Source organism: Gymnoscopelus braueri (assembly GCF_963280865.1).
Source record: "Gymnoscopelus braueri genome assembly, chromosome: 3".
Classification (NCBI taxonomy): domain Eukaryota; kingdom Metazoa; phylum Chordata; class Actinopteri; order Myctophiformes; family Myctophidae; genus Gymnoscopelus; species Gymnoscopelus braueri.
The window spans coordinates 53485751-53501901 of NC_137612.1; the positions used below are offsets into that span (position 1 = coordinate 53485751).

General features: G+C 42.1%; 1 protein-coding gene across 1 annotated transcript in view; it reads left to right on the plus strand.

The window, feature by feature from the left end:
• The window catches only part of magi1b (membrane associated guanylate kinase, WW and PDZ domain containing 1b), a 277517-nt gene that overhangs the window by 164035 nt on the left and 97331 nt on the right, over positions 1-16151 (plus strand). The window contains 2 exon segments of the mRNA XM_080424277.1: positions 7548-7667; positions 14605-14838. Of these exon segments, the coding sequence (XP_080280403.1) occupies positions 7548-7667; positions 14605-14838 (354 nt within the window).

Here is a 16151-nt window from a genome sequence, read left to right on the forward strand (position 1 = left end):
CCCGTTGCACTGTGTATAGTTAGGAATGTTAGGAATGTAAACAAAGACACGTGGACCGGAAGGGGAGGGCTGAGGGCGGGACCTAACGGCCAACATCCTGTTACCCACATTCTATTGGGAGGTCCCCCCAGAGTCAAATTCAAAGGGAAAAAACACCAGGGGGCGCTGTTTTTCCTTTTTTTTGACTATGGGTTCCCAGATTGGATAAAGGCAACCTGCAGGCTGTGCACAGGAGGTGATGGTGAATCCCAAGTTCTCTGCGCATAGTGCTATGCCCGCCAGGATTTCGAGCCGTGATATAGTCTTCTTGAAATGCTAACAATGAGTTTTAGGTTGTTTCTTTTTTCTGCAACGCCCGCCCTTCTCAGCTGGTTGAGACTTTTAGACGGCGCCAAATCGAGAGCCGACAAGTTCTAGACAAACCCTGTCACAGCTGATTTCCAAGGCACCGTTGATGGCTGGATTATGCCAGCTCGTAGTCTCTTCAGACGCTCTCTGTCTCTCTCTCTCTATTTTGAAGGTCAGCATCCGGAAGACCAGTACGTCCAACTCTCATTCTGTGCATTCAATCCCCACGTGAAGAGCGCTGTGAAGGAATCTCGCTCTCTCTCGCTCTCTCTCGTTCACTCTTTTTCTTGCTGTCCTTTCACAGATTGGTCAATAGAGCTTTTGTGGAGGCGGGGTAGTGAATTAATTAGCCCCCGATAGCAATGACACTGTCTTTGCTACGGGGGCCGAGCCAAGCCTCTTGCTATTTTAGCCCCCCTTTTGAAATGCGAGGCCACAATTCCACTTCCAATTTGCTTCACTCGGGGGCAGCCTAGAAGTGGTGGTTTGGAATCAATGGCCGCTTTTGTGGTGGGAAGTGGAGCTGACATTAGGCTTGGGCTCGGCCCTGAGGACTCTCCAAGGTTGGAACGACGTTTCTATAAAGACTCGCGCGCCGGAGAGAGAATGAGCCCGGCTAGCTGAATGATACGGCTCGTTTTGATAGACTTCAGACCTCGCTTCTGTCTTTTGACTTTGAATCGATTTCCTCTCAGCAGCGGGCGAGGAAGAAGGACGAGGCGTCTGGCCACGTGTAGAGAGGTTGAGAAGTTAGCAGATGATTCTCCCGGTGCCACTAAATCATGAATGTTAGCGCCGCGCGTGCCGAAGGGCCCCGTCTGCAGTAAACAGCTCCCTTCCTCCCGCCTTCAGGATTAGCTTCGGTACACACTGTTAAATTCCTGAGTGTTCCTTTAACTCTCAGAGTTACAAATCGTCTTTGTCGGGTGGAAATCTCGTATGTCAAATTGATTCAAATTCAGAAGCATCAAACGAAACGTTAAAACGAAACGAAACGTTAAAATATGGAGATAAGAGGTTTCTGCCCGACGCCAACGAAATGGATAAATGAACACCGGGGATTTTACCGTGTAGCTGGCAGCAGGACAGATCGCATGGAAGACAGGGCTTTGTGACGAGTGATGGAGTGGATCGTGGCGGCCATTTTTGCATGTCGTTGCTGCCCGTCGGGGCAGAAACCTTGAATCTCCATATTTCAACTTTTGATGTCTTTTTCACAGATGAAAAAGACATCAAAGAGTGTGCAAGAGTGTGTCACACAGAATGAGTGAAAATAGCACTGCTATTGTCACTATTTAAAAATGTTTTGCCTTTTTCTATGATAAATTATTATTTTTTTGGACATACAAGGTTTCCGCCCGACACACAGCGACGACGTGTGTGTGTTTCTCTAATGCAAGAAAGAGCACCCCGCCCGGCGCGTGTGCAATGCATCCACAGTCGTCAACATTTCAGAAACCTCTTATCTCCATTGTTCTAACTTTTTGTGTTTTTTTCGTAAATGAACGCCCTACTTGATCATCCTACAGCATCACACAAAAGCATCAAAAGTAGCAGATCTACAAGCGGACGCGTTTCGAGCTTGCAGATCTGCTACTTTTGATGCTTTTGAATTTGAATCCTGAAAAGTAACTGTTTTGGACATATGAGGTTTCCACCCGACGCAGACGATATACATCTTTATGTGTGAGCGCACGTGACTTTACGTGTGTACCTGTATGCATGTACACTTGCTTGAGTTTTATCCTACCATCTGTGATGTATCACCGGTGTCATTGAACGTGGCTGCGATAGATTCGAGACCACCCCCCCCCCCCCCCCCCTTCTCCCCCCTCAGCCCCAAGCATCTATTTTTATCAGCTTATTGCTTACCAACCCACTGGAAAGACGGCGAGAAGATTGCGAGATAGATGAAGAAAGAGAAGAGAAGAGAGGACAGGAAATGGAAGGCAAAGGAAAGCTGGGAGGGGGGGGGGGGCTCATGTGGCAGCCATTTTTGTGTTTGAAAGACTTTCTTTCAAAACGACAACTTTGTGTTTATGATTACATGTGTGTCGAAGTGTGCCCTGAGCCCTAATAGCCCTTGTTTTAGCAGATATTCGCTGATTGGCTTGTCGTTAGACCCACCCCCACCTCCGACTCTCATTGGACGGTCCTTTTTGTATCGAAGATATCCTAGGCTCACATTTCAACACCAGACCAAGAGGCTAAATGAATGATGCATTTAGTTCTAGTGGTAGTGAACGAACAATTTCGTTCACGTTCATGGCAATGATTCGTTCAAAATGATTCGTTCACGTTCTCGTTCAGTAGCCTAGCGCTATTTTCTAGTGGAAAAACACCATCGCGGGAGCGTTTATTTTTACGTCGCGTATACAGCCCGACCTCCCGTCCTGTGTACGGGGGGAGGGGATGGGGGCGTGAACGATAGCATTAACGTAACAGTTTCAGAAAGTGAACGAGCTCGTTCACGTTCTCGGCAAAGAACTAGTTCTTTTGAACGAATCGATCATGACCGACACATCACTATTTAGTTCCACTTTGGTCGTTGTTGGGGTGTTTTGTCTGTGCATTTGCTCATACTATGTGAGATGTGTCCTCTGCATGTAACCCATTCCTAACTATTAGGAGCAGGGGGGGGAAGTGCCATTAACATGGCCCCCGGGGAGCATTTAGGGGCAAAGTGTCTTGCTCATGGACACTTTGACACATACTGTACTGTACAGTACAATATGCTGGGAGGACCAGCCACCTTCTGATTACCAGACAGCCTTTGTAGCCACTCAGCTAATGGCTGCCCTTGCTGTGTCTTGGTGTTTCCAAGTTCACATTTTTTTCTTTTTTACTATATCATTGCTGTAGGGCAGAAACCTCTTATCTCCATATTTTAACTTTTTTATATAAGTGTATAACTAAACTTTGAAAAAAAAAAAATGAAACTTTTCAGGATTCCAAAAAAAAAAATCAGGAAATAAAATCAGGATTTCAATTCAAAAATAGCAAAAATAGCAGATCTACAAGCTCAAAACGTGCCGCAGTGCAACGCGCTTTGAGCTTGTAGATTGGCTATTTTTGCTACTTTTGTGTGACATAGAATGGCCCGACAGTATATGCAATGTGGCCCTCTGGAGTGAGTGTGGAAATATAGTGGCCCTCTCCATCATCAAAGTTGCCCAGCCCTGGCCTACTTGATCACACTACAGCGTCACACGAAAGCATCAACAGTAGCAGAAACGAGCCGCGAAGCGACGAGCTTGCAGATCTGCTACCTTTGGCTATGTTTGAACTTGAATCCTGAAAAGTAACGGTTTTGGACACATGAGGTTTCCACCCGTTCCATTATCATGTTAATAATGCCGCAGGGTACAGACGAAAAGTAACAGTTGCAGTGCCAAGTAATTATGGGGGCCATAAGCACAGTGCGAGTTAATTAGGGGATATATAAGTACTTGTTAGGCAAAGAGTGAAATGGGGAGGAGAGAGAAGGCCGTAAATAAAGCAAGGAGATGTGACTTTTATCATCAATTTAGCCGGCTAGTGTTGTGTTGGGTCTGGTCGTCATCTACCCCGCCATAAAGCTGTTTACCACGGACGCTTTGGTGATTGGCCAACTGTCGGCAGTCATTAACACCACACATGCGCTAGCGAGAGACACACAGGCTACCTGCCAATTCCGACACACACACACACACACACACACACACACACACACACACACACACACACACACACACACACACACACACACACACACACACACACACACACACACACACACACACACACACACACACACACACACACACACGCACACACACACACACACCCCACATATGGCATGCTCCCACCTAGGTGCTACTACGACACCTCACACACTCAACCCTATTGTGTAAATAATGACACGAAACAAAGGCATAAGTGTGTTATAACATTTGAGATGTTGAGGAGTAGAAGTAAAAGTACTGAAAATTGGAAATGCTCCAGTAAAGTAAAAATACCTCAAAAGTTTACTTGAGTACAGCACTTGAGTAAATCTACTTAGTTGCTTTACACCACTGTTTACTGAACATGTTCAAGTTGTTTCCAATCAGCTGAGCTGGCCACTCAGCCTCGGACAAGTACTGTACCACCTGTGGAGACAAAGAAATGTGTGGTGATCATGACGGCCAATCATCTGATTGCATCTGAGGGCCATACATTGAAGTGTAACACCAAGTGCAATATGATTCAGTGTAATGTAGATTAAGTGCAATATAGAATGTGATGTTTGATTGTGTGAAATACTCAAAGGAATACTTTACCCACCCTTCGCCCAAAATATATTTCAATAATTGAGGAGACCAAAATTAAGCTATATAAAAGAATGATATAGTAAACTCCAAAACAACTCTCACGGTGTAATCACTGATGATCCATTCAAAAATTCATGTTTTAAACATGGTTTTGCTCTTGTAACAATTGGCCTCCTGTTAAATTCAATTAGTCACATATTGGATTATTGGCTCAGGAATGCGACAAAAACAAGAAATAATTGGTACTTGGTAAAAAATAAAAAATAAACGGTGAAGTTAAAGTATTCCTTTAACTGGTGCAGTATGTAATTTTTTAGATTTCTTTGGCTATTAAAAAATTGCAGATATACAAGCTCGTAGCGCGACACCGAATGCTGCTTGAGCTTGTAGATATGCTATTTTTGAAAAATCGTAAAAGTTGGTGGCAAAATCTTGGATTATATATTTTTTAAAGGGAACATTTGTCAAATATTTAGTTCCAAGAACCCCAGAAGCAAAGATTTGAGTTACAAATGTCTGCCAAAAAAAAGAAAAATAATTGAATATTTGCACAACTTTTCATGATTTTTCAAAAATAGCTGATCTACAAGCTCGTAAGCTTGTATATCTGCTATTTTTGAATAGCCCAACAAAATCTAAAAATGACATACAGATGCGTTCCCGGTCTTAAAGAGTTAAGTCCAGGTAATGTCTGATTTGGCTCAACCCGCTCTACATGTACTGTATGTGTGAGTGGACGCGGTGATTGTCTGGTGAATTTGCATTTAGCGTGTGGATGTGTTGATAACGCCCCAATTTAGACCGGTGGAGCCTCCCCTCCGCCCGAAGTGTTTGGAGAGAGAGAGAACTGAAAATCATTCTGCTTTTTATTAGCGTTCAAGTTGGAAATATCCACCGATCGAACATAAACGTCTCTTTACTACTGCGGTAGCCTAATTGTAGACAACGAGACACCTGACGCTTCCCCCCGCAGTGTGCATGCACATGGCTGTATATAAAGACCAATGTTCTCTGAAAAATATTGCATTTGATCCTCGCATCTCCCTCAGGCTTCATGTGTGAAGGCATCTGAAACGGACATTCTCTTGTTGCATGTTACACTTAGCCTGGTAAACCCTCCCTCCGGAAATCTCATTTCTATTTGATTCCAGGAGTGAGTCTGGCCTGATAGCCCATTGTGGGGGTTTCTAGTGAAATTACCAGCTAACCGAGCCTATCAGCGTCGTCGCACATCGTTCTGTGATTGACAGCGACAGTTGGCCAATCAGGTGGCGAGTTCGAGTGAGCCCAAAACACGAACGGCAGCCATCTTTTTCTTGTCCGCGATATTCTCCGCTATTTTTTGACTTCAAAAAGCTCTCTAACTTCTATTTTGAGGCACGGAATTTACTTATAAGATATCGTTTGGATAGAATTTACTTGTTTAACTTCATATGTGGTCAATTAATCATGACAAAGCCTATTTAAAAAAAAAAAATTTAGAGAACCGGTAGGGGTGGGCAGTGACACCCATGTATCCGAATAAGGCAACCCATTTTGGGCATGAACGTCTCAAAAGTCCCGTTGCGTCACATTAGACTGGTGAACTGCTGATTGGCTGAAGGGGAAAAATTATCATTGGCTGAAGGGGTTGTCAGTCAACTGTATTACTCCCGCCCAACTCCAGCCCGCAGCCAATATTGCAGAATGGGCTATCAGGCCAGACTCACTCCTGGAATCAAATAGAAATGAGATTTCCGGAGGGAGGGTTTACCAGGCTATGTTACACTGACACCCGGACAATGTCCCGACCTGATTCCCCGGACATTTTCCAGTGTTCATATGAGAAAATGGCCATAATGGTGGAAGTGCTGTTCACCACCATGGCACCTGTCTTGACGCTCATCTCCTTTTACCATTTTGTGTATTTTATAAACAGTATAATAAATACTACTAATTCCAGACGCTAATGGGTCATTGTCACAGTAAGCATTATCCACATTTGTGTAGTATTAGTTTATAAACACAATTATAGCATCACGCTACACAGATAACAACTATACGCTAGCCTACAGCATATGAAAACCTTACTGGAATACTGATTGTTCAAAGGGTTTTCTGTGGTTGCTTCAGTTTACCGTTGCTCTTTTTAGTAGAGAAACGCAAAGCACAACACTGTTGCAACGAGTCTGTCTGTCTGTCTGTCTGTCTGTCTGTCTGTCTGTCTGTCTGTCTGTCTGTCTGTCTGTCTGTCTGTCTGTCTGTCTGTGTAGTGTAATAAGGTATACAGTATGTCATTCACTCTGTTTGCAAATTGGCCCACCAGAGGTTGTCGTGAACACCAAAAGATGCGGAGCTCACCTAAATGTCCACCTCTAGGTTACCCACTTGCCATATATTTGATACTTTCCAAGTCTGTTTCTACAGCAGTGGTTCTCAAACCTTTTCATGTCAAGGACCCCTAAATTAATATGTATTTGGTCACGGACTCCCCCATCGGAAAATATTTTGTAAACAAGATTGGTGTTGTTGAAATGAAAAACCTTTCGATTCTTTTTTTTTTTTTTTGACGAAAATTGCGCTTACACTTCTGAGCAAGCCTGGGTCAGTGCAGCCTGGGTTATAATATCCCCTCTGAGATTACAACAAATCCCCCTTCACATGGCTTTGCAAGCTTTTCTCTGTTCTATACCAGCAACACCTTTGATGCGGCTCTGGAACCAGTTTTCCTGGCCTTAGAGCCGGTTCTTTTTTATGTCATAACGCGAAAAACTGGTTTCGAGTTTATATTAGGCCCCCCGATTCGAAGAAGCCCTCATACAGTAAACTGGCTTGGTTTGAAAAGGGTTATATGGATAGAGCTTAACTTGACTCCTCATCATTCAGTCGCAGTTGTCTAACTCTTCGCCATGGTTCTTGGGTTTTCAGGTACAACCCGCCCACCTCGTGAAGGAGAGCTCCCCGGGGTAGACTACAACTTCCTGTCGGTCGAGGACTTCCTGGAGTTGGAGAGGAGGGGAACCCTTCTGGAGATAGGAACATATGAAGGTAAACATTCTACACATTCTACAGAGACATGGCGCTGTTGTTGTTTTTGTCTGGTGGAAACCTTACAGTATATTGAAAAGTAACAGTTCTGGACATATGACGTTTCCACCCGACAGAGCCAAAATTGGAATTCATGAAGGCAGTGGTGGGAAAAGTACTTAAATGTTTTACTTAAGTAAAAGTATCAATACTGCAATGTAGAAGTACTCTGTTACAAGTAAGTCCGGAATTTTAAATTTACTTGAGTAAAAGTACAAAAGTATTGGAATCAAAATGTACTTAAAGTACCAACAATAAAAGTACTAAAATGTTTGAAAATAGCAGATCTACAAGCTCACAACTCATCGCATCAGATCGGCTATTTTCAAATAGCCTAGGTATAAAATAGGCTAAAGTGTTAATGTGTGTTTTATAATGTAATAATCTATAACCGCAAAGTAACGAGTAACTAAAGTTTTCAAATAATTGTAGTGGAGTAAAAGTACAATATTTGCCTCCGAGATGTAGTGGAGTAGAAGTAAAAGTATAGACAATTGGAAATACTCCAGTAAAGTAAAAGTAACTCAAAATTGTACTTAAGTACAGTACTTGAGTACATGTACTTAGTTACTTAACACCACTGCGTGAAGGAAACGTACAGAGATGGGAACCTTTTTAGTTGTGAAGGCCAACTAGAATTGAATGGTTTTTAAATCGACCACAATGTCTACAGTCTGCTTATCAGTATCTGGTTAAGCGTTGCATTAAAGGACCACTTCACTCATTTTCAACCCATCTTCATATAATTTGTCCTCATGAATGCTCATTGGTACCATGTTATATCTGTAGTGGTCTGTGTCTCAGAGGAGGGCTGTAGATGCTGTGGCTGTGGTTGTTCTAACTGTGATATCTGTATGTGTTTATTTTTTTTGGGGATTAACCTGGAAATTGTCAATCGCTAAATCTGGCATATTTACACGTAATCATGTGTATGTATTGCGTCATGTCTTAGTGTTCATTAATGTGCATTGTCCCTGACCAAACAAACAAGTAAAGTAAAGCAAAAGTAAAGACTGGATCCCATGCCTAGCAGTGACATCATCTTTTGGCAGGTTTGGTCATCTGTTTCAAATACGATTTCAATGCAAGAACACTGGCTTCTATTTCAGCATGCTAACTGTCCATTGATGAGGAAGGCTGCAGTTTCTATTAGCTTGGAATGCCTGTGTGTTGATGATGGCATTGGTAGGCAGGTTTCTGAATTGTCCCTAGCCCAATGAGTAGATTGAAATTGTGTCACCTTATGCAGTAGTGAGCATTAGCGATCAATTATATGAAGATAATGTTTAGAAATGGGTGTGTTTATAACCAAAACCTGACAGGTTTATCCATACACGTGCATCATTGTGTAGTGTCTTGTGAACACGTACGTATGTCATGTAGGACAAAATATTATGTTTGTGAATTAATTGAAGTTAATTTAACCCAGTAAGACCGGCAACGCGTCTGTGTCATTTTAGATTTATTTGGCTATTAAAAGATTGCAGAAGCTCTGCGCTATGAGCTTGTAGATCTGCTTTTTTTTTAGTTTTTGTGAAAATGTGTGCAAATCTTTAAATATTTTTAAAGCGAACATTTGTAACTCAAATCTTTGCTTCTGGGGGTCCCTGGAACTAAATATTTTGACATGGGGGTCGGCGGCCAAATGCATATAATTTCGGGGGTCCTTGACATGAAAGAGTTTTTGAACCACTGATATACAGTAGAAACATACGTTTTTCAGAAACCTGTTAGGATTTAGAAGAGTTGTAGAGGCGTTCCTGGATTGAATGGGTCAAGTGTACAAATGGAACCAAATTGATCCTTACATTGCTGCATCTCATTGCCTCTGTCAGGTGGAAGCCTCATATGTCTTTTCAGGATTGAAATCCAAAAATAGCAAAAGCAGCAGATCTACAGTATAAGCTCGAAACCCTTGCAGATCTGCTACTTTTGATACTTTTTTTGTGACGCTGTAGTATGATCAAGTAAGAAAAAACACAGCGACGATATGAAGCTAAATAGTCCATTTGATAAGGTGACGGATGGTGTCTGGGTAGAAACACACACTAGCTACTCCCACTTAACACATTGGGTGCCAAAACCGTATATATACGGTTTTGCGCATACTAACGTTGAGTGCCAAAACCGTATATATACGGTTTTTGAAAAAAAAAAAAAAAAAATTACTTTTTTTTTTTTTTTTTTTAATTTTTTTTTTTTTTTTCCTTCACAGCAACAGGAAATATCACTCCTACAAGATTTAGACTCCAATCCACCTCCTGGTTAACTTATGACTTCAAAAACCTGTATCTCGGCTCCTGTGCACTTTTTTTTTTTACAATGTTAATTTAACTTTTTTGAACTGGCTGCAACTATGGAATGGATTTCCGAATGTTTTAAATTTTTTCCCCCCGATTGTACGAGACCTGTATGTGTGTAATGAGGGGATCACCGTGAGGACGGTGATCACTGAATTTTTTTTGTGACTACTTGAAAAAGGTTCAAAATGTTTAAAAAGTCCTGGCACTCAAAGTATAATATTTTAATAAACCTCTGGCACCCAATGTGTTAACAGTGTGAGGAAGATTAGAGAATCAAATGCGATCTTTTTTTATTCATCTCCTTCCACAGAACATTGCCGTCTCCCATCGATGCCACCCATGCAAAACACACACGACACGTCAATTCCTACCGTTAGTAGGCCTAATGTAGACTTACCAGCTACAACCAGTGGTGTAAAGTAACTAAGTACATTTACTCAAGTACTGTACTTAAGTACAATTTTTTGTTATTTTTTCTTTACTGGAGTATTTCCAATTGTCAATACTTCTACTTCTACTCCACTACACCGCAGAGGCAAATATTGTACTTTTACTCCACTACAATTATTTGAAAACTTTAGTTACTAGTTACTTTGCAGATATAAATTATTACATTATAAAACATACATTAACCACTTCAGCCCTATTTTATACCTAGGCTATTTGAAAATAGCTGATCTACAAGCTCACAACGCGTCGCATCGCAACGCGTTGTGAGCTTGTAGATCTGCTATTTTCAAACATTTTAGCACTTTTAGTTTTGGTACTTTTAATATTTTGATGCCAATACTTTTTTACTTTCACTCAAGTAAATTTTGAATTCCGGTCTTTTACTTTGTAACAGAGTATTTCTATATTGCAGTATTGATACTTTTACATAAGTAAAACATTTGAGTACTTTTTCCCACCACTGTTGGTCTCAAAGGACCACAATGGAAACAAGCCCCCTGGGGCTTTTTGTGTCATTATCGTTTAGCACAACCTTTTAGCATAATGAAGTATTCAATCAATCAATCGATGTACAGACGAGTGTGAAGGGACCGTCATGTTTTTGTCGCTACATTAACTGCAGACAGTAGTTTGTGTTTTAACAATGTTACACTTGATGATCACAGAAGCGCGATCGGTGAATATTTCCAACTCAAATGCTAATAAAAAGCCGAAGGAATGAACTGGTTTTTCAATGATCTTATCTCTCTCTCCAAACAACCCTCGGGGACAGTCGGGGGGGGGGGGGGGGGAATAGGGGAGGCTCATCTATCCTCCACAATACAAGCGTCATCAACACGCCCACCTGCTCAATGTAAATAAATTCACCGGAGTATCACCTTGTCCATTCACACATATACAGCCGATTTAGGTTTAATCAGACCTTATACATACATAAAACCTTCTGGCGGCTGGCATTTTGTTTTAGAATACAAAATGACTATCCTTTTTCTGCACTGATGAAAGTGGGATGAAATTCGGGGGATTCCCACAAATATGTGTTAATATAGCATCACAATCATTTCAACCACTTTATCCATTTATACGTTAGCTATTCCGCTGCACAGCTTGTACATCTGCTATTTTTTTATAATAATAATTCAATAATTTAATAATAATAATTTTGATCATCTTTTAACATAAATCTTCTCTTCAGGGGGGTCCCTGGCAAACATTTTCACATAGGGGTCCGCGGCCAAACGCAGCTAAATTTGGGGGTCGTTGAGAACCACTGTTTTATGAGACTCCAAAGTCTATTATCTAAAGGGAGTCTGTCGCATGTCAGGTGAGCCGGACATTTGCGTTCACACACACATACAGCGTACAGCGCTCACACGTACAGACTGCCACGCTGTCTGGAAAACCTCCATGTCACACAGTGCATAGTGTGAATGAGGCTTATGTAAACCCACTGACTAGAACAGATCACTCAAGCACAGCCAGACGTGTCACAGTTGGAGGGTGCTCTACACACACAGTCAGCAGGGGACGCTCTGAAGTGACTCAACAGAGCGACAACAACCCCCCCCCCCCCCGCCCCACCCCCCTAAAGTTGTACTCTTGGTGGGGTGTGAGACCCCCGTGGTGATGTGTGTGACAGCTGTGTGCATAATAAACCAAAACCTACAATCTAAACAGGCCATCGAATCATTTTTGGGAGTATAGTTGCAACAGGGTTCTGCCATAATTACATAATGTGATGTAATTATAGATGTCATGATACATAAGTGAATTAAATTATACAGTGTAATTTACTTCCCTTTCGCCACTTAAAGATTAAACGTATATTTAAAAGGTTCTTGTTTATCTAATGATGTTTAAGACATTAATTGTTATTTAGGTGCGTGCGTGCGTGCGTGCGTGCGTGCGTGCGTGCGTGCGTGCGTGCGTGCGTGCGTGCGTGCGTGCGTGCGTGCGTGCGTGCGTGCGTGCGTGCGTGCGTGCGTGCGTGCGTGCGTGCGTGCGTGCGTGCGTGCGTGCGTGCGTGCGTGCGTGCGTGCGTGCGTGCGTGCGTGCGTGCGTGCGTGCGTGCGTGCGTGCGTGCGTGCGTGCGTCCGTGTCTGCATTACAGGTGTACTAACCAAAAACCAATGACCTGGTTGATCTAGAACGAGAATGAGAAACACTCAATAGCCGGCAACATTAATGCATCATAATCTTATAGAGCAGGGGTCTTCAACAGGGGGTCCGGGACCCCTAGGGGGTCCTCAGAGTTACTTTGGGGGGTCCGCCAGATCTTTGTGTGATATGATGGCGTTGTGAGCTTGTAGATCGGCTATTTTTGGTACAGAGTTATAGGTGTATAGGGAAAAAAAGAGCAGCAAAAGTTTATCTGGAACACAATTTTATACAATATAGAGGGGGGGTCCCTGCTTCATCTCTGTCTCAGCTAGGCGGTCCTTGGCCTGAAAACGTTGAAGACCCCTGTTATAGTAGACTGGAGGAGCCAGCCCTATCGAAGATCTTGAAGGGCGGCTCCAAAGCCTTGCGCTCGGTACCAGCACCACTTCCTATCGCTTCACCAATCTATGTCCCCGCCTCCCCCTCCCCTATGACATGAGAGTCGTGCACCACTGTTCGGTTTGATTTTTTACTGTCACTGAAGTCACTGTAGGCCCACACAAACGAAACAACCGCAGGGTAATGTTGAACTTCAGTCAGACAGAACATAGAGTTGAAGTCATGTAAAGTAACTAAGTACATTCATTTACTCTAGTACTGTACTTTAGTACAATGTTTAGGTATTTTTTACTTTACTGGAGTATTTCCAATTTTCAATCCTTTTACTTCTGCACACACACACACACACACACACACACACACACACACACACCTTTTAATAGGTGCTGGGTTGAGCAGGAAACATTATTTAGAAGCAAAGAACCCACTAATAAAGCCTTTGTTCTTTCCTTCTCCTTTAAGCCTAATTTATGGTTTGTCGCATGACGGTGTAGCGTGCCTAAAATAGCAGACCTACAAGCTCACTACACGCCACACCCACAATGCATTGTGAAGTAGTGAAGTATGACTAGGGCTTTAATCTCCTTCCGTCTCCTCTATCTCAGCTCTCATCGTGTTTGGTCTTCAGGATCCAAGATGCTTCACTTCCCAAATACTTGTTTAATTACCTGCCCAGAGTGAGGGATGCTCACGGGTACTCCTGGGGAAGTTTATGATCTTGTTTTCCCCACGTTCAGGACGCTCAAGGGATTAAAAAAAAATAATGCAGCCACTACACTACTGGAATGCCCTCCCTTCAGTCCTGAAATCCCTAAATTCCCTATAGCAAAAAAATAATAATCTTCTCAACACTAACTGGTCATAGTTAGCCCGCTGCTCTGACTGCATTGGATTCTTCTCTTAGTGTACCTCTTGACCTATAAGTATTGTTGTATACATATATAAGGATTTCATTTTCTTTGTTGCATGGTTGTTTGCAGTGGTGTAAAGTAACTAAGTACATTTACTCAAGTACTGTACTTAAGTACAGTTGTGAGGTATTTGTACTTTACTGGAGTATTTACATTTTTCAGTACTTTTACTTCTATTCCATTACAACAGGCAAATATTGTACTTTTACTCCACTACAATTATTAGAAAACTTTAGTTACTAGTTACTTTGCAGATATAAATTATAATATTATAAAACATACATTAACCACTTTAGCCCTATTTTATACCTAGGCTATTTGAAAATAGCCGATCTACAAGCTCACAACACGTCGCGATGCGACGCGTTGTGAGCTTGTAGATCGGCTATTTTCAAACATTTTAGTACTTCTACTTTTGGTACTTTAAGTATAGTTTGATGCCAATACTTTTGCACTTTTACTCAAGTAACATTTTGAACACAGACCTTTTACTTTTACTTCTACAGTGTGGTTTTGATACTTTTACTTAAGTAAAAAATGTCTTATTTTTTTTAATCTTTTTCCACCACTGGTTGTTTGTTGTTCTATGTCTCGAGGTGTGGACCACAATGGAAACAAGCTTCGTCTTTTTTGTGCATAATCCACGTTGGCGTTTTTTTTTTTTTAATGGTGACATTGTTGTGATTCTTTTTATAAATGGCCAATAAAAAGTATTCTATTCTATTCCTTGCCTAGGTAACTATTATGGGACCCCCAAGCCACCGGAGCAGCCCCCCGCGGGCAAAGTGATCGACGGTAGCGGCGGTGATGCCCCACTGGCAGACAGGCTCAACGACAGCCTGTCCGTGCAGCAGTCCACTCCCCGACGCACCAAGTCCTACAATGAGATGCACAATGCTGGGATAGGACCCGGAGGAGAGCAAACGGAGGAGGAAGAGGACCTCCTTGAAATGAATAGCAGCTTTACAGGTATGTGTGCACCACCAGTGTTGATCTCGTTGACTAAAAACTATGACGATTATTTTTTTTCGTCGACTACCTTTTTTCACTGACGAAAATTACATAAAAACTAAGCTACGATGACTAAAGACTAAATATATTGACAATTTCGTCAACAAATAAAAACTAGACTAAAATGTCAGGGAGGGACCAGTGGAAAAAAGAGATCCAGTAGAACTAAAACAAGTCATTTTACGTTTGTTCGCACTCGGGTGCTGCACTCTGAAAATAGCAGATCTACAAGCTCACAACGTGTCGCGAGCTTGTAGATCGGCTATTTTCAGTGGTATCGGCTATTTTCAGTGTAAAATCAGCCATTACGACGCCATCAAGCCACCGCCAAAATACATTTTAGTCGACTAAATCAACTGTAGATTTAGTCGACTAAAATCTTATGATATTATGTCGACTAAAACTAGACAAAAACTAAAACATTTCAGATGACTAAATATGACTAAAACTAAATGGAATTGTATTCAAAAGACTATGACTAACACTAGATCAAAATTTGTTGTCAAAATCAACACTAGTGTGTCAATTAATGCCTTACTTGATCATACCACAGCGTCAAACAAAAGTATCAAAAGTAGCAGATCTACAAGCTCAAAACGTGGTGCGAAGCGACGCGTTTTGAGTTTGTAGATCTGCTACTTTTGATATTTTTTTATTTGAATCCCGAGTAACAGTTTTGGATGTATCAGGTGGATATATCAGGACAGAGATGATATATATATATATATACATATATACAAACCACATCACCGTTTCTCACGGCAGACAAGACCATAGGTTAAAGACTCCAAAAAGTGGATAAGATGAGTTATGCGATTTCAAATTAAGAGGGGGGAGCATGATTAGAGAATAAAACCCCCCCAAAAAAACAAGTCGACCGGATGTCAAAGGAAACAGGAGCCGTCGGTGTCCAAACAATCCAAAGTCCCTGAAGAGTCCCTTGACAATAACATCTGGACTGTGACAGATTCAAGTGGGAGGAGGAGGAGGAGGAGGTGGTGGGAAGGAGAAGAACAGAGGAAGAGGTAGAAGGGGAAGAGGGAGGGGCTGGCTGATCAGCGGTGTGAAAGAAAGAGAGAGAGAGGGCTGGAGTTTGAAGAGGACGGCGGGCGGGCAGACCGACAGACAGACAGACAGACAGACAGTGCAGAGGGAAGAACGGAGGCTAATAGCCTAGCAGGGACGGAATTGTCTTTTCATTTCAAAGGCCTGTAAGCTCTGAGGAAGCCAATGAAAAGGTGCAGAGAAAGAGAAGGGAGAGAGAGAGGGAA